The sequence below is a fragment of the Oncorhynchus mykiss genome, chromosome 9 (genome assembly GCF_013265735.2).
Source record: "Oncorhynchus mykiss isolate Arlee chromosome 9, USDA_OmykA_1.1, whole genome shotgun sequence".
Taxonomy (NCBI): domain Eukaryota; kingdom Metazoa; phylum Chordata; class Actinopteri; order Salmoniformes; family Salmonidae; genus Oncorhynchus; species Oncorhynchus mykiss.
The window spans coordinates 75824501-75849474 of NC_048573.1; the positions used below are offsets into that span (position 1 = coordinate 75824501).

At 43.0% G+C, this 24974-nt stretch overlaps 1 protein-coding gene across 1 annotated transcript in view; it reads left to right on the plus strand.

Moving 5' to 3' along the window:
• The first annotated feature begins 2727 nt into the window (after positions 1-2727).
• The window catches only part of cacna1fb (calcium channel, voltage-dependent, L type, alpha 1F subunit), a 210845-nt gene continuing 188598 nt past the window's right edge, over positions 2728-24974 (plus strand). The window contains exons 1-3 of the mRNA XM_036989057.1: positions 2728-3625; positions 11298-11655; positions 23620-23725. Coding sequence (XP_036844952.1) covers positions 3604-3625; positions 11298-11655; positions 23620-23725 — 486 coding nt within the window. The 5' untranslated portion in view covers positions 2728-3603. The remainder of the gene's footprint in view (positions 3626-11297; positions 11656-23619; positions 23726-24974) is intronic.

Here is a 24974-nt window from a genome sequence, read left to right on the forward strand (position 1 = left end):
TTAAGTTTTTACCAAAAAGTTATATTTTGGTTTCATCTGACCATATGTCATTCTCCCAATCTTCTTCTGGATCATCCAAATGCTCTCTAGCAAACTTCAGACGGGCCTGGACATGGACTGGCTTAAGCAGGGGGACACGTCTGGCACTGCAGGATTTGAGTCCCTGGCAGCGTAGTGTGTTACTGATGGTGGGCTTTGTTACTTTGGTCCCAGCTCTCTGCAGGTCATTCACTATGTCCCCCCGAGTGGTTCTGTGATTTTTGCTCACCGTTCTTGTGATCATTTTGACCCCATGGGGTGAGATCTTGCGTGGAGCCCCAGATCGAGGGAGATTATCAGTGGTCTTGTATGTCTTCCATTTTGTCTTCCTAATAATGGCTCCAACATTTGATTTCTTCAAACCAAGCTGCTTACCTATTGCAGATTCAGTCTTCCCAGCCTGGTGCAGGTCTACAATTTTGTTTCTGGTGTCCTTTGACAGCTCTTTGGTCTTGGCCATAGTGGAGTTTGGAGTGTGACTGTTTGAGGTTGTGGACAGGTGTCTTTTATACTGATAACAAGTTCAAACAGGTGCCATTAATACAGGTAACGAGTGGAGGACAGAGGAGCCTCTTAAAGAAAAAGTTACAGGTCTGTGAGAGCCAGAAATCTTGCTTGTTTGTAGGTGACCAAATACTTATTTTCCACCATAATTTGCAAATAAATTCATTAAAAATTCAGGCCTCTCTTATCTTTTTAAGTGGGAGAACATGCACAATTGGTGGCTGACTAAATCCTTTTTTGCCCCACTGTATATGTAGTCCTAGAAGCCTACTTAGTTCCACAGTTATTCCTAGTAGCCTACCTAGTTCAACAGTTATTCCTAGTAGCCTACCTAGTTTGACAGTTATTCCTAGTAGCCTACCTAGTTCCACAGTTATTCCTAGTAGCACTCCTAGTTCCACAGTTATTCCTAGTAGCCTACCTAGTTCAACAGTTATTCCTAGTAGCCTACCTAATTCAACAGTTATTCCTAGTAGCCTACCTAGTTCAACAGTTATTCCAAGACCCTACCTAGTTCAACAGTTATTCCTAGTAGCCTACCTAGTTCAACAGTTATTCCTTGTAGCCTACCTAGTTCAACAGTTATTCCTAGTAGCACTCCTAGTTCCACAGTTATTCCTAGTAGCCTACCTAGTTCAACAGTTATCCCTAGTAGCCTACCTAGTTCAACAGTTATTCCTAGAAGCCTAAGTTACCTAGTTCAACAGTTATTCCTAGTAGCCTACCTAGTTCAACAGTTATTCCTAGTAGCCTACCTAGTTCAACAGTTATTCCTAGAAGCCTAAGTTACCTAGTTCAACAGTTATTCCTAGTAGCCTACCTAGTTCAACAGTTATTCCTAGTAGCCTACCTAGTTCCACAGTTATTCCTAGTAGCCTACCTAGTTCAACAGTTATTCCTAGACCCTACCTAGTTCAACAGTTATTCCTAGTAGCCTACCTAGTTCCACAGTTATTCCTAGTAGCCTAAGTTACCTAGTTCAACTGTTATTCCTAGTAGCCTACCTAGTTCCACAGTTATTCCTAGAAGTCTACCTAGTTCAACAGTTATTCCTAGACCCTACCTAGTTCAACAGTTATTCCTAGTAGCCTACCTAGTTCAACAGTTATTCCTAGACCCTACCTAGTTCAACAGTTATCCCTAGTAGCCTAAGTTACCTAGTTCAACAGTTATTCCTAGTTTCCTAAGTTACCTAGTTCAATAGTTATTCCTAGAAGCCTAATTTACCTAATTCAACAGTTATTCATAGTAGCCTACCTAGTTCAACAGTTATCCCTAGTAGCCTACCTAGTTCAACAGTTATTCCTAGAAGCCTAAGTTACCTAGTTCAACAGTTATTCCTAGTAGCCTACCTAGTTCAACAGTTATTCCTAGTAGCCTACCTAGTTCAACAGTTATTCCTAGAAGCCTAAGTTACCTAGTTCAACAGTTATTCCTAGTAGCCTACCTAGTTCAACAGTTATTCCTAGTAGCCTACCTAGTTCAACTGTTATTCCTAGAAGCCTAAGTTACCTAGTTCAACAGTTATTCCTAGTAGCCTACCTAGTTCCACAGTTATTCCTAGTAGCCTACCTAGTTCCACAGTTATTCCTAGTAGCCTACCTAGTTCAACAGTTATTCCTAGAAGCCTAAGTTACCTAGTTCAACTGTTATTCCTAGTAGCCTACCTAGTTCCACAGTTATTCCTAGTAGCCTACCTAGTTCCACAGTTATTCCTAGTAGCCTACCTAGTTCAACAGTTATTCCTAGTAGCCTAAGTTACCTCGTTCCACAGTTATTCCTAGTAGCCTACCTAGTTCCACAGTTATTCCTAGTAGCCTACCTAGTTCAGCAATTTTTCGTCTTTGATTATTTATTTGTATTTATTTTTTCAATCTAATCTAAACTCTTTGACCTAAGGTTCTATATTTTTGGAATGAATTTAACCCAGATTGGATTGGATGTTATTTGCTCTGCCCAACACTTTCAATAAACTTGTGCTGTACAGGCATACATGGGTGTGTTCTGTGGCTGGCTACTGTACTGATGAGAAATTGTGTGTGTGATTCATTTCATCATCACAGAGAGAGAGAGAGAGAGAGAGAGAGAGAGAGAGAGAGAGAGAGAGAGAGAGAGAGAGAGAGAGAGAGAGAGAGAGAGAGAGAGAGAGAGAGAGAGAGAGAGAGAGAGAGAGAGAGAGAGAGAGAGAGAGAGATTAGGAAAGGGAAAGGGTTGGGTTAAATGTGGAAGACACATTTCAGTTGAATGCATTCAGTTGTACAATTGACTAGGTATCATTACACCTGCTGCCTGTCATGGAGGAGAAATTCCATCTTGGATGTGGACTCGATCAATGGTTAAATATTGACTATGAGAAAACGAAATCAATTAATTTTTTGAGAAAATTGTAGTCATATCATCAAAGACCTAAAAAAAGCCTTAATGTTTTAGTGATTAATTTGTATGCTACTTATGATATTCATATTAGTTATAAAGTGTTAATAAGGAAGGTAATAACAGCAATTTTTTTCAACAACATTGGGTTACAAATCGGCTGACTTTATCTAAGCACAGAATTTTCTGTCGTCATGTAATTTAACCTTCTGCCGCCGAGCGCGTCCCTGCCTTTAATAAGTTTCTAGGCTGCCATCCCCTTTAAAGGACTACATTTTTTCTTTAATCCTGAATTGATGGCTTAAATACGGAGACAGATAGTGAACAGAGAAAGCCCAGTGAGATTAATGTGAAAGGATTTGCAATATAGTTCTTATTTTTAAAAGAATCAACACTAGGCTTTTAAAATCACCACAAGTCGACGGATTCTCCTTTTGTATACTACTACTGTTTCATTCAAACGGTTGCTAATTGATCTGACGTTACTATGGAAATCATTTTGGAATGAAGCTGAAACACCATTGAAAATGTAAACAAGTTCGCGTGTATTTATTTTTAATATATAAACATGTAAACTTGGAGAGATTTCTATTGGGATATAAACGTGGAATAAACAGTGAAAAAAGTGAACTCCTGTCTGAGGATAATGCATTTCTCTGCGATCAGCTGAAGGCAACAATCCCCGACATGTATGAGGACAATCGCAAAAGTAAGAATATTGTCATCAATAATTCACTGTTTACATCTTATTTTCAATTTAATACAGAACATTTTGTGTATATTTTTCATTTTGAATTATTTATTTTCTATCCAAATGTTTTGCTTCTTTCGTTGTACCTATTTTTAGACTAAATAAACGGATCTCTACAGAAGCGCAACTTTATGGGACATTATTTATTTTTTGTCGATTCAGTGTCGATCGGAAGTCAGAATTTTCTATAGCTATTGCTTCTAAATTCAGATTACAACTATGGATTAATGAGAGTAGAGAAAAACGGCAGACCTACATTTCGTTACGCGTCACCTTTGGGCAGATGTGGACAGCTGTTTCTCTCACATACGTTCGTGGCCTGCATTTCTCCCGTTGACATTGACAGAACCTAACCAACTCAAATCTCTATGCCGTGTAACTACAACTAAAACTAAAACATTAAGGCTATAGTTTTTTTTTTTAAAACCTACAAGTTGTGACAAGGGACAGTAGCCTAAAGCCGTTGATGATTTACTCAAAAAAAAAAAAAAAAAGTGAGACATTTGACAGTTATTTTCTGTCAATGACCTTATTGATGGATGCATATTCTTGTACATTTTACCACACAGACACAGTGCAATATAGTCCGCTTCAGTATCTTCTTTTGATGGTTCACTTCAATGACTGTATTTGTTCTCTTTCTGAATGTGCATTGGCGCAAATCTAACGTGACAACAGTTAAATAGTACAGACAATAATGGTGAGTACTTTATCCATCCTCAAGGGGATAATTAATATGTGCTTATTGTTGTGTGATGCAGCGAACATTGACATATCGGCACCTGGTTGTAAATGCCACGTTTCCTCGTACAGTCATAATTTCTCTGCATTTCATTCACTAAATACCACCCTGGTATCCAATAACCAAACCGTGTCCAATAACGTACTTCTTTCTACCTCTTTACATTCATTCCGAACGCAGTTTTAAAATACGGTAATAAACAGTAGTACGCATCGTAGTCCCGAGGACACTAAAGTGGTTGCACATGTTAGCGTGTCCTCTAGCGCTGCACACCTGATTCCACTTATCAAAGATGTTGTTAGTGTGTAGTGCTGGTGGGTCCCCAGGACCAGGATTAAGAAACCGTTTCAAATACACTGCAGCAGCCCATCTTGTGGTTGCTCTCATGCAGAACCGAACTGAACTCCAGGCTTCATAATGGCCATCTTTGTCTCTCCGTTGGTTGACATCATTATTATTATTATTTATTTTTATTATTTTTTACCAATTCTGTTTCAGGACACAGAAATATCTCTCCTTTCAAAGGAGCAGGGCCAATTATTTGACAGACTTGTAAGGATATCCTTCATGACGAGATGTAGGCTGTGGCTAGCAGCACAGTTGTTCTGAAAAAAATGAAAACATACATTTAACATTATAATTATGGCCACTTAAGATGTGGGTTAAACAGGGTCAGGATTATGTCTTCAACAGGGTTTGGGTTATGTCTACAACAGGGTCAGGGTTATGTCTTCAGCAGGGTTAGGGTTATGGCTTCAACAGGGTTAGGGTTATGTCTTCAACAGGGTTAGGGTTATGTCTTCAACAGGGTCAGGGTTATGTCTTCAACTGGGTTAGGGTTATGTCTTCAACAGGGTTAGGGTTATGTCTTCAACAGGGTCAGGGTTATGTCTTCAACTGGGTTAGGGTTATGTCTTCAACAGGGTTAGGGTTATGTCTTCAACAGGGTTAGGGTTAGGTCATCAACAGGGTTAAGGTTATGTCTTCAACATGGTTTGGGTTATGTCTTCAACAGGGTTAAGGTTATGTCTTTAACAGGGTTTGGATTATGTCTTCAACAGGGTTAGGGTTAGGGTCATGTCTTCAACAGGGTTAGGGTTAGGGTTATGGCTTCAACAGGGTTAGGGTTATGTCTTCAACAGGGTTAAGGTTATGTCATCAACAGGGTTCAGGTTATGGCTTCAACAGGGTTGGGGTTATGTCTTCAACAGGGTTATGGTTATGGCTTCAACAGGGTTTGGGTTATGTCTTCAACAGGGTTAGGGTTATGTCTTCAACAGGGTTAAGGTTATGTCATCAACAGGGTTATGGTTTGGCTTCAACAGGATTAGGGTTAGGGTTATGTCTTTAACAGGGTTTGGATTATGTCTTCAACAGGGTTATGGTTAGGGTCATGTCTTCAACAGGGTTAGGGTTAGGGTTATGGCTTCAACAGGGTTAGGGTTATGTCTTCAACAGGGTTAGGGTTATGTCTTCAACAGGGTCAGGGTTATGTCTTCAACAGGGTTATGGTTATGTCTTCAACAGGGTTAGGGTTATGTCTTCAACAGGGTTAGGGTTATGGCTTCAACAGGGTTAGGGTTATGTCTTCAACAGGGTTAAGGTTATGTCATCAACAGGGTTCAGGTTATGGCTTCAACAGGGTTGGGGTTATGTCTTCAACAGGGTTATGGTTATGGCTTCAACAGGGTTGGGGTTATGTCTTCAACAGGGTTAGTGTTATGTCTTCAACAGGGTTAAGGTTATGTCATCAACAGGGTTATTGTTTGGATTCAACAGGATTAGGGTTAGGGTTATGTCTTCAACAGGGTTAGGGTTATGTCATCAACAGGGTTATGGTTATGTCTTTAACAGGGTTTGGGTTATGTCTTCAACAGGGTTCAGGTTATGGCTTACACAGGGTTGGGGTTATGTCTTCAACACGGTTAGGGTTATGGCTTCAACAGGGTTTGGGTTATGTCTTCAACAGGATTAGGGTTATGTCTTCAGCAGGGTTAGGGTTATGGCTTCAACAGGGTTTGGGTTATGTCTTCAACAGGGTTAGGGTTATGTCTTCAACAGTGTTAGGGTCATGGCTTCAACAGGGTCAGGGTTATGTCTTCAACAGGGTTACGGTTATGGCTTCAACAGGGAAAGGGTTTTGGCTTCAACAGGGAAAGGGTTAGGTCTTCAACAGGGTTAGGGTTATGGCTTCAACAGAGTTAGGGTTATGTCTTCAACAGGGTTAGGGATATTTCTTCAACAGGGTTAGGGTTAGGTCATCAACAGGGTTAGGGTTAGGGTTATGTCTTCAACAGGGTTAGGGTTATGTCTTCAACAGGACTAAGGTTATGTATTCAACAAGGTTAGGGTTATGTCTTCAACAGGGTTAGGGTTATGTCTTCAACAGGGTTAGGGTTAGGTCATCAACAGTGTTAGGGTTATGTCTTCAACAGGGTTAGGGTTAGGTCATCAACAGGGTTAGGGTTAGGGTTGTGCCTTCAAAAGGGTTAGGGTTAGGGATATGTCTTCAACAGGGTAAGGGTTATGTCTTCAACAGGGTTTGGGATATGTCTTCAACAGGGTTAGGGTTATGTCTTCAACAGGGTTAGGGTTTTGTCTTCAACAGGTTTTGGGTTATGTCTTCAACAGGGTTATGGTTATGGCTTCAACAGGGATAGGGTTATGTCTTCGACAGGGTTAGGGTTATGGCTTCAACAGGGTTAGGGTTATGTCTTCAACAGGGTTAGGGTTATGTCTTCAACCATGGTTAGGGTTATGTCTTCATCGGGGTTAGGGTTATGTCATCAACAGGGTTAGGGTTATGTCTTCAACAGGGTTAGGGTTATGTCTTCAACAGGGTTATGGTTATGTTTTCAACAGGGTTAGGGTTAGGGTCATTTCTTCAACAGGGTTAGGTTATGTCTTCAACAGGGTTATGGTTATGTATTCAACAGGGTTAGGGTTATGTCTTCATCGGGGTTAGGGTTATGTCATCAACAGGGTTAGGGTTATGTCTTCAACAGGGTTATGGTTATGTATTCAACAGGGTTAGGGTTATGTCTTCAACTAAATTAGGGTTATGTTTTCATGAGGGTTAGGGTTATGTCTTGAAAGTCTTCCTCTGATTTGTCATCCAAAGGGTCCCACTATAACACGTAGTGTCGTTTTGATAAAATCCTTCTTTATATCCCAAAAAGTCTGTTCATAGTTGGCGCCATCGATTTGAGTAATCCACTCGTTCAACCTGCAGAGAAAGGAATCCATAAAGCTATCGCTAAACTTTGTCAAAACAAGTCAAAATATGTTTCTATTTAATCCTCAGGTACCCTAAAATGTAATGAAACTATAATATTTCATACGGAAAGAAATATGTTCAAAAGGAAAACAATATTAGGAGGTCTGTGTCCTCTTCGTCGCGCACGCATACACTAATTTCCAAGTCTGTGTCCCTGTACTAAAAAATCATTATTCTTCCTCGTTTTGGAAGAAACAAGCCTGAAACCTTGAACAGAGACTACTGACTCCCAGTGGAAGCCATTGGAATTGCACACTGGGAGCTAGATTTAATGATTTCTCGAAATGTTCCATTGGAAGAGCATGGGTTCTTTCAAAAAAAAAATCTGGTTGGTTTTTCTTTGGATTTTCTCCTACCATATCTATTGTGTTATAGGCTCTTACATTATTTTAACATTTCTACAAACTTCAGTGTGTTTTCTTTCCAATGGTACCAATTATATGCAACAGGCAGTTTACTTTGGGCACGTAAGTCAGGCGAAAATTGAGAAAAATAGACCCTAGCCTAAAGAAGTTTTTATGTTGCTGGACTCCAGGAAGAGTAGCTGCTGCCTTGGCAGGAACTAATGGGGATCCATAATAAACCCCAGGAAGAGTAGCTGCTGCCTTGGCAGGAACTCATGGGCATCCATAATAAACCCCAGGAAGAATAGCTGCTGCCTTGGCAGGAACTAATGGGATCCATAATAAACCCCAGGAAGAGTAGCTGCTGCCTTGGAAGGAACTCATGGGATCCATAATAAACCCCAGGAAGAGTAGCTGCTGCCTTGGAAGGAACTCATGGGGATCCATAATAAACCCCAGGAAGAGTAGCTGCTGCCTTGGAAGGAAGTCATGGGATCCATAATAAACCCCAGGAAGAGTAGCTGCTGCCTTGGCAGGAACTCATGGGGATCCATAATAAACCCCAGGAAGAATAGCTGCTGCCTTGGCAGGACCTCATGGGGATCCTTAATAAACCCCAGGAAGAGTAGCTGCTGCCTTGGCAGGAACTCATGGGGATCCATAATAAACCCCAGGAAGAGTAGCTGCTGCCTTGGCAGGAACTAGTTAAGATCCATAATAAACCCCAGGAAGAGTAGCTGCTGCATTGGCAGGAACTCATGGGGATCCATATGAAACCCCAGGAAGAATAGCTGCTGCCTTGGCAGGAAGGGTTAATATCCTTAATAAATACGAATAGAGCTGTAGCTAAGGCCCTGTTCCTGTGTGACAGCTAAAACATACTGTGTAGCACCAGGAGCATCAACTCTGACATCCTTCCTATGAACAGAGTTAATATCTTCCAAAACGAGCAGCGAATTACCATTGAAACGACCTCCCTATCAGTCTTGAGTACTTAACCTAATACCGATTGAACTTTTTACAGGAGTTTCTCCCACTGCTTTTGGCTCAATTTAATGCTCCTTGACAGGTTTTACTGAGAACAGTGTTATCAACGTCTGTTAGGATTCCCTCAATCTCACTGCAGCCCAGGAACATCATGATAAAAAATATGATTCATATAAGCTATTAGTGCATGTTCCACTCTCCCTCCCTCACACACTCTGACTCTCTCTCTCCATCCCTCACGCACTCTGACTCTCTCTCTCCCTCCCTCACGCACTTTGACTCTCTCCCTCCCTCACACACTCTGACTCTCTCCCTCCCTCACACACTCTGACTCTCTCTCTCCCTCCCTCACGCACTCTGACTCTCTCTCTCCCTCCCTCACGCACTTTGACTCTCTCCCTCCCTCACGCACTCTGACTCTCTCTCTCCCTCCCTCACGCACTTTGACTCTCTCCCTCCCTCACACACTCTGACTCTCTTCTTTCTCTCTGCTCCTTTATGCTCCTCTCTGCTCCTCTCTGCTTCTCTCTGCTCCTCTCTTCTCTCTGCTCCTCTCTTCTCTCTGTCCCTCTCTGTCCCTCTCTGCTCCTCTCTGTCCCTCTCTGCTCCTCTCTGTTCCTCTCTGCTCTTCTGTGCTTCTCTCTGCTCCTCTCTGCTTCTCTCTGCTCCTCTCTGCTCCTCTCTGTTCTCTCTGCTCCTCTCTGCTCCTCTCTGTCCCTCTCTGCTCCTTTCTGTCCCTCTCTGCTCCTCTCTGTCCCTCTCTGCTCCTCTCTGTCCCTCTCTGCTCCTCTCTGTCCCTATCTGCTCCTCTCTGTGCCTCTCTGCTCCTCTCTGCTCTCTGCTCCTCTCTTCTCTCTGCTCTCTGCTCCTCTCTGCTCCTCTCTGTACCTCTCTGTCCCTCTCTGCTCCTCTCTGTTCCTCTCTGCTCCTCTCTGCCTGCTCCTCTCTGTTCCTCTCTGCTCCTCTCTGTCCCTCTCTGCTCCTCTCTGTCCCTCTCTGCTCCTCTCTGCTCTTCTCTGCTCCTCTCTTCTCTCTGCTCCTCTCTGTCCCTCTCTGCTCCTCTCTGTTCCTCTCTGCTCCTCTCTGCTCCTCTCTGCTCTCTGCTCCTCTCTGCTCTCTGCTCCTCTCTTCTCTCTGCTCCTCTCTGTTCCTCTCTGCTCCTCTCTGCTCCTCTCTGTTCCTCTCTGCTCCTCTCTGCTCTCTGCTCCTCTCTGCTCTCTGCTCCTCTCTTCTCTCTGCTCTCTGTTCCTCTCTGCTCCTCTCTGCTCTCTGCTCCTCTCTGTTCCTCTCTGCTCTTTGCTCCTCTCTTCCCTCTGCTCCTCTCTTCTCTCTGCTCCTCTTTTCTCTCTGCTCTGCTCTGCTTCGGCTCCGGAGAAATAGGTCACAGCTGTTCTCTACAATATGGTTGTTTTCACCTATTAACTACTCTGTATTACCATTCTAACCCTGCTTATAGCCTTGCTTACTGTGGAGTCTCATGCATTGAACAACACACCATCATTCAGAGAATACAAATGTATTTATCTATGTGAGTTCTTCAAGTTCTCAAGATTCAGCAAGCTGCTGTAAGATATTATGTGATCCGTCTTGTCTTGATTTCAATGTAACGTCTACCAAAGCTCTTATAAAAATGACTGGACTGATACAAAATCATTACAATAATATATTTTTTAATCTAAGTTTTTCAGTTGTCCAATGTCCACTGACTGAACATGAACAAGACACACTTAAACAAAATGTGTTTTTTAAGGGTTAGGGATAGGGTTAGGTTTAAGGTTGAGGTGGAGGATGGGGTTAGGTTTAAGGTTGAGGTGGGGGATGGGGTTAGGTTTAAGGTTGAGGTGGAGGATGGGGTTAGGTTTAAGGTTGAGGTGGGGGATAGGGTTAGGTTTAAGGTTGAGGTGGGGGATGGGGTTAGGTTTAAGGTTGAGGTGGGGGATGGGGTTAGGTTTAAGGTTGAGGTGGGGAATGGGGTTAGGTTTAAGGTTGAGGTGGGGGATGGAGTTAGGTTTAAGGTTGAGGTGGGGGATGGGGTTAGGTTTAAGGTTGAGGTGGGGGATGGGGTTAGGTTTAAGGTTGAGGTGGGGGATGGGGTTAACTGGGTTTTACGGTTTTCAGTGGATTTAGAAACACAAACACAGAACAGAGAGGAACATGGTACTATTGATTTAATAACTCTTTACATTGGACTATCTCTACTGGGAGTAACCTAACCCATGAAGGAGTCAAGTTCTCCTGACATTGGTCTAACTCTCTCCTCTTCCTTCTCTTCTTCCTCAGACAATGGCCGGAACGGGTACACCAACACAGACGAAGGAGAGGAGGGTGGAGGAGAGGGAGAAGAGGGAGAAGAGGAGGAGGAGGAGGAGGAGGGAGGAGAGGGGGATGAGGGAGGGGAGAAGAAAGGAGACGCGGAGTGGACGGAGGACGGTATGGCCGACAACGGAGGAGTGAAGATGACGAGGACGGACACACTCCACTCTACGACCAGTTCCACGGGGACCCAGAGGAAGAAGAGCCATCATAATAAGAAAGTGGTACAGGGTTCTGACAAGGTCCAGAGAGCGCCCAGAGCCCTTTACTGCCTCAAACTCAACAACCCCATACGCAGGGCCGCGCTCTCCATCGTAGAGTGGAAGTATCCTTTACCTACTAAGATTGGTTTGCAGTAGCACTTGGAACAGCTGATTGGTTTGCAGTAGCACTTGGAACAGCTGATTGGTTTGCAGTAGCACTTGGAACAGCTGATTGGTTTGCAGTAGCACATGGAACAGCTGATTGGTTTGCAGTAGCACTTGGAACAGCTGATTGGTTTGCAGTAGCACTTGGAACAGCTGATTGGTTTGCAGTAGCACATGGAACAGCTGATGTATCTACAGCACCTCCTACTGGAGAGTTGATCTATCTACAGCACCTCCTACTGGAGAGTTAATGTATTTACAGCACCTCCTACTGGAGAGTTGATGTATTTACAGCACCTCCTACTGGAGAGTTAATCTATCTCCAGCTCCTCCTACTGGAGAGTTGATGTATTTACAGCACCTCGTACTGGAGAGTTGATCTATCTCCAGCTCTTCCTACTGGAGAGTTGATGTATTTACAGCACTTCCTACTGGAGAGTTGATCTATCTCCAGCTCCTCCTACTGGAGAGTTGATGTATTTACAGCACCTCCTACTGGAGAGTTGATGTATTTACAGCACTTACTACTGGAGAGTTGATGTATCTACAGCACCTCCTACTGGAGAGTTGATGTATCTACAGCTATCCCTTTGGTCTCCAATCCAGGGTTTTAACTAAGCCCAGTTTAGCTATGAGTTTTGTCACTGACTATTACCAATGTGCTATTGTGAAAATTATTATTGAGATATCTCTACTTAGATCCGCTGTTGATATCGAATTAATTCCATAGTGTAGGTTCAATAGAGCAAATTAAATGTAACCATAATCTATATATCATATATCATTAATGATACTATTTAGGCCTCTAAAGCATTTGCAAAGTTATCAACAACTATTGTTTCAATTCAACCCAGAGTTCAACTAAAAATAGACAATACATTTAGGCCTAGGGTTTAAAGCTCTGGTTGATTTTCAAATTGAAAGTTAAAGAATAGGATAACATCAAATCAAACTTTATTTAAAATGCATTTAAAGTTTAGATTAAATTAGATTTAGTCACAATTTTAAATGTCGATTTTTGGTTGAGATGGAGATGTGAATCCAACATATACATGATTCCTTTTTAGACAAACTAGATGTTGAATTGCGTTTGGTTGTCAAGGCAACCAAATATTAACATTTTGAAGGAGATGTTCTGATTGGAGAGTTCCGTCTGTGCCACTGACTTAGTCTGGATCTAATTCCAGTTGAATAATACAAATGAATTATTAATTACAAACAAATAATTGATTTGTTGGATTTTACGTTCCATCGCAACCAAAAAAAATCGAAGTTAAAGAATAGGACTTAATCAAACTTTAAATAAAGTCTGATTTGATGCAGCTAAACCAAAAATCAGACTTTTTTTCCCATTGGAATTTAGTTGTGCTTTTAGATGGTTTTATAACGATAAAGGGCCCAGATGCAGCTGGGAGGCAGATGGTTCTAGTCCATGACATTTATTACAAACAAAGAGGCGAGAGACAGTTCGTGGACAGGCAAAATATCAAAAACCAGGTCAGAGTCCAGGCGGAACAGAGTGGCAGGCAGGCTCGAGGTCAGGGCAGGCTGAATGGTCAGGTAGGCGGACTCAGTGTCAGGGCAGGCTAAGGTCAGAACCGGGAGGACTAGAAAAACACAGAATAGGATAAACAGGAGCACGGAAAAACACACTGGTTGGCTTGACAAAACAAGACGACCTGGCAACAGACAAACAGAGGACACAGGTATAAATACACTGGGGATAATGGGGAAGATGGGCGACACCTGGAGGGGGGTGGAGACAAGCACAAAGACAGGTGAAACAGATCAGGGTGTGACAGGCTGAAAGCATAGTGATAAACATTAGATATTCAACAATCCTTTGGCTGTTTTTTTGAGTGGGTGAATAAAGGTTGATCAACGTTTCAACCAAATATTACCCACATTTCCACATTGAAATTATTACCAGTGGGAAAACATTGACACTCACTAGAGCTAACTTACTTAACAGACACACAATACACAGAAAAGTAGACCAAGTTACCCAACCTGGTCTCAGAGCATTTTGTATTATTCTGTACGTAAAACTGAGACACTCCATGTAGTATGATATGTTACGTTTCGTATGGTATGTATTAATTTGTGGATGTCCATTATCCATTTTGTATGTTCCAATTTGTCGTGGCTAATGTTAGCTATGGGTGGCTAGGTGGCTAACAGTAACATTAGCTAGCTGGCTAACGCTAGCTTGTCTAGGATTTAGGGGCTAATGGTTAGGGTTAGGATTAGGTTAATTGGTTAAGTTTGGGGAAGGGTTAGCCAAAACGGTTCATGTTAGTGTTTGGAGTGTTTGGAGAAGGGTTAGCTAACATGCTAATGTAACGGATGTGAAACGGCTAGCTTAGTTAGCGGTGCGCGCTAAATAGCGTTTCAATCAGTGACGTCACTTGCTCTGAGACCTTGAAGTAGTAGTTCCCCTTGCTCTGCAAGAGCCGCGGCTTTTGTGGAGCGATGGGTAACGATGCTTCGTGGGTGTCAGTTGTTTATGTGTGCAGAAGGTCCCTGGTTCGCGCCCGGGTCGGGGCGAGGGGACGGTCTAAAGTTATACTGTTACATTGATGCTGTTGACCCGGATCACTGGTTGCTGCGGAAAAGGAGGAGGTCAAAAGGGGGGTGAGTGTAACGGATGTGAAACGGCTAGCTTAGTTAGCGGTGCGTGCTAAATAGCGTTTCAATCAGTGACGTCACTTGCTCTGAGACCTTGAAGTAGTAGTTCCCCTTGCTCTGCAAGAGCCGCGGCTTTTGTGGAGTATTGGTAACGATGCTTCGTGGGTGTCAGTTATACTGTTACACTAAGTAGTTGCAAAGTAGCTAAAACGTAGTAAGTAGTTACAAAGTTGCTAATTAGCTAAAATGCTAAAGTTGTCCGTGATGAGAGTCAAACAACCCTTGGGTTGCTAGGCGTTATCTACGCCCACCCATCCACCACGACCAACTACCCTTTTTTCGTTCATGTCTTTAAGTAACTTCCTGTCTTATGTAACCATACCAAACATAACGTATCATACTTTACATGTACAATGTTACGTCTAGTCTATGATACCAGAGTTGCCAGGCATGTGGCATGAAGACGACCCAGATTCAAACCACTTATTATTCTAAAGGTGAGTTCTAGTTCAGTCCGAGTTAATAGAGAAGACAACTACCCGAGGGGCCGGTTGGTTAGCTAGAGAGTCAGAGGGAGAAAGAGGGAGACAGACAGGGGAGAAAGAGAGGTGGAGAGAGAGAGATGAGAGAGAGAGAGGTGTGGAGAGAGAGATGAAAGCGAGTGTGGCCTTTTCTCAATTGAATTTTCTCAGCTCCTGTGTCCTTTCTCCTCCATCCTCTCTAGCCTCCTTTTGAAAAAGGTAAAAGATAATTGAGGAGAGGGAATGTGTACAAAAAATGTGTTTGTATGAAATGAGACTCCTTCCTCACTTGCGCGTCACCGGGCAAATTAAGTTTACAGAGGTGGATTGCTAAATAAATGTCTAAAGTGGAGGAGAGAGGACGGAGGAGAGAGGACGGAGGAGAGAGGACGGAGGAGAGAGGACGGAGGAGAGAGGACGGAGGCGAGAGGACGGAGGAGAGAGGACGGAGGAGAGAGGACGGAGGAGAGAGGACGGAGGAGAGAGGACGGAGGCGAGAAGGTGGAGGAAAGATTTTATTCCCAAATGAGAAAAGGCCTGTGTGAGAGGAAAGAGAGAGATGAGGACTTTATCAGAGGTTGATAAACACTGGTCTAGTGTATGTTGTTCTTATTGTTGTTGTTGTAGTATAAGTATTGTTGCTGTAGTTGTAGTAGTAGTAGTATAATTATTGTTTTTGATGTTGTAGTATAAGGATTGTTGTTGTCGTAGTATAAACATAGTTGTGGTTGTTGTAGGAAACGTATTGTTGTGGTTGTTGTTGTCGTAGTAGTCGAAGTAGAAGTAGTAGTATTGATGTAGTTGTATTTGAATGTGTATTTAATAAAGATCCCCATTAGTTCCTGCCAAGGCAGCAGCTACTCTTCCTGGGGTTTATTATGGATCCCCATTAGTTCCTGCCAAGGCAGAAGCTACTCTTCCTGGGGTTTATTATGGATCCCCATTAGTTTCTGTCAAGGCAGCAGCTACTCTTCCTGGGGTTTATTATGGATCCCCATTAGTTCCTGCCAAGGCAGCAGCTACTCTTCCTGGGGTTTATTATGGATCCCCATGAGTTCCTGCCAAGGCAGCAGCTACTCTTCCTGGGGTTTATTATGGATCCCCATTAGTTTCTGTCAAGGCAGCAGCTACTCTTCCTGGGGTTTATTATGGATCCCCATGAGTTCCTGCCAAGGCAGCAGCTACTCTTCCTGGGGTTTATTATGGATCCTCATTAGTTCCTGCCAAGGCAGCAGCTACTCTTCCTGGGGTTTATTATGGATCCCCATTAGTTCCTGCCAAGGCAGCAGCTACTCTTCCTGGGGTTTATTATGGATCCCCATTAGTTTCTGTCAAGGCAGCAGCTACTCTTCCTGGGGTTTACTATGCATCCCCATTAGTTCCTGCCAAGGCAGCAGCTACTCTTCCTGGGGTTTATTATGGATCCCCATTAGTTTCTGTCAAGGCAGCAGCTACTCTTCCTGGGGTTTATTATGGATCCCCATTAGTTCCTGCCAAGGCAGCAGCTACTCTTCCTGGGGTTTATTTAGGATCCCCATTAGTTCCTGCCAAGGCAGCAGCTACTCTTCCTGGGGTTCATTATGGATCCTCATTAGTTCCTGCCAAGGCAGCAGCTACTCTTCCTGGGGTTTATTATGGATCCCCATTAGTTTCTGTCAAGGCAGCAGCTACTCTTCCTGGGGTTCATTATGGATCCCATTTAGTTCCTTCCAAGGCAGCAGCTACTCTTCCTGGGGTTTATTATGGATCCCCATTAGTTCCTGCAAAGGCAGCAGCTACTCTTCCGGGGGTTTAGTATGGATCCTCATTAGTTCCTGCCTAGGCAGCAGCTCCTCTTCCTGGGTTTTTTTAAGGATCCCCATTAGTTCCTGCCAAGGCAGCAGCTACTCTTCCTGGGGTTCTTTATGGATCCCCATTAGTTCCTGCCAAGGCAGCAGCTACTCTTCCTGGGGTTTATTATGGATCCCCATTAGTTTCTGTCAAGGCAGCAGCTACTCTTCCTGGGGTTTATTATGTATCCACATTAGTTCCTGCCAAGGCAGCAGCTACTCTTCCTGGGGTTCATTATGGATCCCCATTAGTTCCTGCCAAGGCAGCAGCTACTCTTCCTGGGGTTTATTATGGATCCCCATTAGTTCCTGCCAAGGCAGCAGCTACTCTTCCTGGGGTTTATTATGGATCCCCATTAGTTCCTGCCAAGGCAGCAGCTACTCTTCTTGGGGTTTATTATGGATCCCCATTAGTTCCTTACAAGGCAGCAGATACTCTTCCTGGGGTTCATTATGGATCCCCATTAGTTCCTGCCAAGGCAGCAGCTACTCTTCCTGGGGTTCATTATGGATCCCCATTAGTTCCTGCAAAGGCAGCAGCTACTCTCCCTGGGGTTTAGTATGGATCCTCATTAGTTCCTGCCTAGGCAGCAGCTCCTCTTCCTGGGGTTTATTATGGATCCCCATTAGTTCCTGCCAAGGCAGCAGCTACTGTTCCTGGGGTTTATTAAGGATCCCCATTAGTTCCTACCAAGGCAGCAGCTACTCTTCCTGGGGTTTATTATGGATCCCCATTAGTTTCTGTCAAGGCAGCAGCTACTCTTCCTGGGGTGTATTATGTATCCCCATTAGTTCCTGCCAATGCAGAAGCTACTCTTCCTGTGGTTCATTATGGATCCCCATTAGTTCCTGCCAAGGCAGCAGCTACTCTTCCTGGGGTTCATTATGGATCCCCTTTAGTTCCTGTCAAGGCAGCAGCTACTCTTCCTGGGGTTTATTATGGATCCCCATTAGTTCCTGCCAAGGCAGCAGCTACTCTTCCTGGGGTTTATTAAGGATCCCCATTAGTTCCTGCCAAGGAAGCAGCTACTTTTCCTGAGGTTTATTAAGGATCCCCATTAGTTCCTGCCAAGGCAGCAGCTACTCCTCCTGGGGTTTATTAAGGATCCCCATTAGTTCCTGCCAAGGCAGCAGCTACTCTTCCTGTGGTTCATTATGGATCCCCATTAGTTCCTGCCAAGGCAGCAGCTACTCTTCCTGGGGTTTATTATGGATCCCCATTAGTTCCTGCCAAGGCAGCAGCTACTCCTCCTGGGGTTTATTAAGGATCCCCATTAGTTTCTGTCAAGGCAGCAGCTACTCTTCCTGGGGTTTACTATGCATCCCCATTAGTTCCTGCCAAGGCAGCAGCTACTCTTCCTGGGGTTTATTATGGATCCCCATTAGTTTCTGTCAAGGCAGCAGCTACTCTTCCTGGGGTTTATTATGGATCCCCATTAGTTCCTGCCAAGGCAGCAGCTACTCTTCCTGGGGTTTATTTAGGATCCCCATTAGTTCCTGCCAAGGCAGCAGCTACTCTTCCTGGGGTTCATTATGGATCCTCATTAGTTCCTGCCAAGGCAGCAGCTACTCTTCCTGGGGTTTATTATGGATCCCCATTAGTTTCTGTCAAGGCAGCAGCTACTCTTCCTGGGGTTCATTATGGATCCCATTTAGTTCCTTCCAAGGCAGCAGCTACTCTTCCTGGGGTTTATTATGGATCCCCATTAGTTCCTGCAAAGGCAGCAGCTACTCTTCCGGGGGTTTAGTATGGATCCTCATTAGTTCCTGCCTAGGCAGCAGCTCCTCTTCCTGGGTTTTTTTAAGGATCCCCATTAGTTCCTGCCAAGGCAGCAGCTACTCTTCCTGGGGTTCTTTATGGATCCCCATTAGTTCCTGCCAAGGCAGCAGCTACTCTTCCTGGGGTTTATTATGGATCCCCATTAGTTTCTGTCAAGGCAGCAGCTACTCTTCCTGGGGTTTATTATGTATCCACATTAGTTCCTGCCAAGGCAGCAGCTACTCTTCCTGGGGTTCATTATGGATCCCCATTAGTTCCTGCCAAGGCAGCAGCTACTCTTCCTGGGGTTTATTATGGATCCCCATTAGTTCCTGCCAAGGCAGCAGCTACTCTTCCTGGGGTTTATTATGGATCCCCATTAGTTCCTGCCAAGGCAGCAGCTACTCTTCTTGGGGTTTATTATGGATCCCCATTAGTTCCTTACAAGGCAGCAGATACTCTTCCTGGGGTTCATTATGGATCCCCATTAGTTCCTGCCAAGGCAGCAGCTACTCTTCCTGGGGTTCATTATGGATCCCCATTAGTTCCTGCAAAGGCAGCAGCTACTCTCCCTGGGGTTTAGTATGGATCCTCATTAGTTCCTGCCTAGGCAGCAGCTCCTCTTCCTGGGGTTTATTATGGATCCCCATTAGTTCCTGCCAAGGCAGCAGCTACTGTTCCTGGGGTTTATTAAGGATCCCCATTAGTTCCTACCAAGGCAGCAGCTACTCTTCCTGGGGTTTATTATGGATCCCCATTAGTTTCTGTCAAGGCAGCAGCTACTCTTCCTGGGGTGTATTATGTATCCCCATTAGTTCCTGCCAATGCAGAAGCTACTCTTCCTGTGGTTCATTATGGATCCCCATTAGTTCCTGCCAAGGCAGCAGCTACTCTTCCTGGGGTTCATTATGGATCCCCTTTAGTTCCTGCCAAGGCAGCAGCTACTCTTCCTGGGGTTTATTATGGATCCCCATTAGTTCCTGCCAAGGCAGCAGCTACTCTTCCTGGGGTTTATTAAGGATCCCCATTAGTTCCTGCCAAGGAAGCAGCTACTTTTCCTGAGGTTTATTAAGGATCCCCATTAGTTCCTGCCAAGGCAGCAGCTACTCCTCCTGGGGTTTATTAAGGATCCCCATTAGTTCCTGCCAAGGCAGCAGCTACTCTTCCTGTGGTTCATTATGGATCCCCATTAGTTCCTGCCAAGGCAGCAGCTACTCTTCCTGGGGTTTATTATGGATCCCCATTAGTTCCTGCCAAGGCAGCAGCTACTCCTCCTGGGGTTTATTAAGGATCCCCATTAGTTCCTGCCAAGGCAGCAGCTACTCTTCCTGGGGTTTATTATGGATCCCCATTAGTTCCTGCCAAGGCAGCAGCTACTCTTCCCGTTTCCAGCAACATTAAGGCAGTTATATAGAATATACAACACAGTCAGTTCAATACATATTTGGCCATTCACCAAGTTATTATTATTTTAGCTGTCTACCACAGCATATTGGAGTTGAAGTTAAATAATAAATATGAGCTGAGCATTGGGCAATGTAACCGAAAAGGTTGCTGGTTCAAATCCCCAAGCTGACAATGTAAAAATCTGTCATCCTGCCCCTGAACAAGGCAGTTAACCCACTGTACCCCAGTAGGCCATCATTGTAAATAAGAATGTGTTCTTACCTGACTTGCCTAGTTAAATAAATAAATGAAAAAGCTTTAATTTGAGGGTATTTACATCCAAATCGGGTGAACAATGTAGGAATTACAACACGTTTTATATATGCACCCCCCCCCCCCCCCCCCCCCCCCCCCCCCCACACACTTTTTTAAGGGACCAAAAGTAATTGGACAATTGGCTAATCAAGTGTGGCATTTGCATTTGGAATCTGTTGCTGTTAACCCTCAAACATGAAGTCCAAAGATCTGTCACTGCCAGTGAAGTAAGCCATCATTAGGCTGAAAAATCAAAACAAAAACATTAGGTGTGGCCAAATCAACTACGTTCTTAAAAAGATATAAGGCACGTTCTTAAAAAGAAATAAGGCACTGGAGAGCTCAGAAAGACCCGGAAGACCACGGAAAACAACTTTGGTGGAAGTCTTCCAGGCCTTTTGGTGCTCTCTGAGCTCTCCAGTGCCTTATTTTTTTTTAAAGAACGTACCAAACAGTTGATTTGGCCACACCTAATGTTTTTGTTTTCATTTAATAATAGAATCATTATTTGCCTGGTGAAGAAAAAAACAGTTGTCCAGATCAAGAACACCCTCCAGGTGTATGTATCTATGACAACAATCAAGAGAAGACTTCACCAGAGTAAAGACAGAGGGTTTATCACAAGATGTAAACCATTGGTAAGCCTTAAAAAAAAAAAAAACAGGAAGACCAGATTAGCCAAAACAACATCTAAAAAAAAATGTCTGTACAGTTCTGGAACAACATCCTATGGACAGATGAGGCAAAGATCAACTTGTACCAGAATGATGTGAAGAGAAGAGTATGGAGAAGGGAAGTAGCTGTTCATGATCAAAAGTGTACCACTTCATCTGTGAAGCATGGAGGAGGTGGTGTTATGGCGTGGACATGTATGGCTGCTAATGGAACTGGTTCCCTTGTATTTTATTGATGATGTGATTGCTGACCAAAGCAGCAGGATGCATTCTGAAGTGTTTAGGGCTAATGTTATTATCTGCTCAGATTCTGCCAAATGCTTCAAAACTCATTGGACGGCGCTTCACAGTGCAGCTGGACAATGACCCGAAGCAATACTGCGAAAGCAACCCAATCCTTTTTTTTTAAGGTAAATAAGTGGAATGTTCTGCAATGGCTAAGTCCTGACCTGAATCCAATTGAGCGTGCATTTCACTTGCTGAAGGCAAAACTCCCCAAGAACAAGCAGGAACTGAAGACAGCTGTAGTAAAGGTCTAGCAGAGCATCACCAGGGAAGAAACCCAGCATCTGGTGATGTCTATGGGTTCCAGACTTCAGGCAGTTATCGACTGCAAAGGATTTGCAACCAAGTATTAAAACTTACAATTTAATTTATGATTATGTTAGTTTGTCCAATTACTTTTGAGCCCCTACAATTGTGTATTTGTGGGGGGGGGGGGGTGGGGGGGGGGGGTATGTCTATAAATGGTCGTAATTCCTACACGGTTCATACAATAATTTTGACAAAACCCTGAAATTGAAGATGAAAGTCTGCACTTCAAGCACATCGTGACTGTTTCCTTTCGAATCCATTGTGGCGTACAGAGACATCATGATGGTGTCACTGTCCAAATACTTATAGACCTGACCGTAAGTGTTGTTGTTGTTGTTGTTGTTGTTGTAGTAGTGCTACTAGTAGTAGTAGTAGTATAAGTATTTTTGTTGTAGTAGTGCTACTACTAGTAGTAGTATAAGTATTTTTGTTGTAGTAGTATGCTGTCAGTTTTGTTGTAGTACTGCTATTAGTAGTAGTATTGCTGTTGTTGTAGTAGTATACAGTCAGTATTGTTGTAGTACTGCTATGAGTAGTAGTATTGTTGTAGTAGTATACAGTCAGTATTGTTGCAGTACTGCTATGATTAGTAGAATTGTTGTTGTTGTTGTAGTAGTATACAGACAGCATTGTTGTAGTACTGCTATGAGTAGTAGTATTGTTGTAGTAGTATACAGTCAGTATTGTTGTAGTACTGCTATGAGTAGTAGTATTGCTGTTGTTGTAGTAGTATACAGTCAGTATTGTTGTAGTACCGATATGAGTAATAGTATTGTTGTAGTAGTATACAGTCAGTATTGTTGCAGTACTGCTATGATTAGTAGAATTGTTGTTGTTGTTGTAGTAGTATACAGACAGCATTGTTGTAGTACTGCTATGAGTAGTAGTATTGTTGTAGTAGTATACAGTCAGTATTGTTGTAGTACTGCTATGAGTAGTAGTATTGCTGTTGTTGTAGTAGTATACAGTCAGTATTGTTGTAGTACCGATATGAATAATAGTATTGTTGTAGTAGTATACAGTCAGTATTGTTGTAGTACTGCTATGATTAGTAGTATTGTTGTTGTTGTTGTAGTAGTATACAGACAGCATTGTTGTAGTACTGCTATGAGTAGTAGTATTGTTGTAGTAGTATACAGTCAGTATTGTTGTAGTACTGCTATGAGTAGTAGTATTGTTGTAGTAGTATACAGTCAGTATTGTTGTAGTACTGCTATGATTAGTAGTATTGCTGTTGTTGTAGTAGTATACAGTCAGTATTGTTGTAGTACTGATATGAGTAGTAGTATTGTTGTAGTAGTATACAGTCAGTATTGTTCTAGTACTGCTATGCGTAGTAGTAGTGTTGTTGTTGTAGTAGTATACAGTCAGTATTGTTGTAGTACTCCTATTAGTAGTAGTATTGTTGTTGTTGTAGTAGTAATAGCAGTAGTAGTAGTATACAGTCAGTATTGTTGTAGTAGTACTGCTATTAGTAGTAGTATTATTGTTGTTGTATAAGCATTGTTCTGGTTGTTGTTTTGCCAATTAGAAGCTGGGGATGATTAGGTGGCCATGATGAATTTACACTGGACACGGGGGTTAACATTACTAGCCAAATATTACCTAATTATCCACGTTAAAATGACGTAGTGTGCACAGTGGGATGGCACGTATCGTAATCGGGTAATACGTGGTCGAAACTGGTGGGATGAACGATAGGAGGATGGGCTCATTGTAATGGTTAGATACCATGCTATTTATCTCATTCCGGTCATTAATATGAGCCTGCCCTCCTATAGATCCTCCTACCAGCCTCCTCTGGTTGAGCTGTTGATCAGTGAGATGACAACCTATATTCACCCCCTCAAAAAAAGGACAACCAAAAGTTTGTTGAATTTCTAGTATGTTAACACTATGCTTTCAAACCATTTTAAAAGCACAACCAAAAAATCCACTGGGGGGGAAAAAAAGAAAAAAACAATGTTTGGTTAAGTTGTTACTAAAACCTTGACCTTGGGACTACAATGTTATATTTACGCAAAGCATAGTTCTGAGATATTGAGCGTCAAAGTTTTCCCGTCCCAGTCCTCTTGACTTCTCCTTTCATAACCCATTAGGTCAACAATGTTGTTTGAACGAGTTTGTATCTTTAGTGACCACAGAGAGTCAGGACATCCGTTTTCATTTCAATGTGGGTTGTTTTTGTTGTTTCCGTGACCACTCTCCTCTCTAGACCCTTTGACATCTTCATCCTGATAGCCATCTTTGCCAACTGTATAGCGCTGGGGGTGTCCAAGCCTTTCCCCGAGGAAGACTCCAACTCTACCAACCACGATCTGGTGAGTACAACATTAAGACTGTTATATCTATCTCGGCTGGTTTAAAAGGGGGAAACACTGTTCGCCCCCCCGACGCTGTCGTTATTGTTGTCGTTAATTGTTGTTTAAACGGAGGAATGTTCGTATGGAGAAGAGCATCAACGGTAAACAGTTCGTTTTTGCAGTAACGTAGAAAACAAAACCAGTGTTTGTTTGTGTTTTTAGAGTGACCTCTTTTTTTGTTGTTGTTTATAATGTCCCAAACGGTCGTGCCAGTTTACACCATTAAGGATTCCAGCTCCACGGGTAGTCCTGCAGGTTCTGTCTTTTAGAAGGGTCATTCATGCCCATTTAAACTGTGTGGGGGGGTGGGGGATATGTGCCACCTCAATTGCATCAATGTTTTGATGGAGAAGACATTGATGTGACTGCCATACTGTTCCATAATTGATGTCTGTTCCAAACCTGTGATTGAACAGCTAATATTTAGATACATTCATCCCCAACTGCCTATAACGTTTAGACGGATAAGATCTGAAATTATTTGCACAATGACTCGATGAATGAACCGCTGATAGAGTGAATGTGACTGTCTCAGTATTGTATGGTGTAGTGGTTGATAAAGACTGTCTCAGTATTGTATGGTGTAGTGGTTGATAAAGACTGTCTCAGTATTGTATGGTGTAGTGGTTGATAAAGACTGTCTCAGTATTGTATGGTGTAGTGGTTGATAAAGACTGTCTCAGTATTGTATGGTGTAGTGGTTGATAAAGACTGTCTCAGTATTGTATGGTTGATAAAGACTGTCTCAGTATTGTATGGTGTAGTGGTTGATAAAGACTGTCTCAGTATTGTATGGTGTAGTGGTTGATAAAGACTGTCTCAGTATTGTATGGTTGATAAAGACTGTCTCAGTATTGTATGGTGTAGTGGTTGATAAAGACTGTCTCAGTATTGTATGGTTGATAAAGACTGTCTCAGTATTGTATGGCTGATAAAGACTGTCTCAGTATTGTATGGCTGATAAAGACTGTCTCAGTATTGTATGGCTGATAAAGACTGTCTCAGTATTGTATGGTGTAGTGGTTGATAAAGACTCTCTCAGTATTGTATGGTTGATAAAGACTGTCTCAGTATTGTGTGGTGTAGTGGTTGATAAAGACTGTCTCAGTATTGTATGGTGTAGTGGTTGATAAAGACTGTCTCAGTATTGTATGGTTGATAAAGACTGTCTCAGTATTGTATGGTGTAGTGGTTGATAAAGACTGTC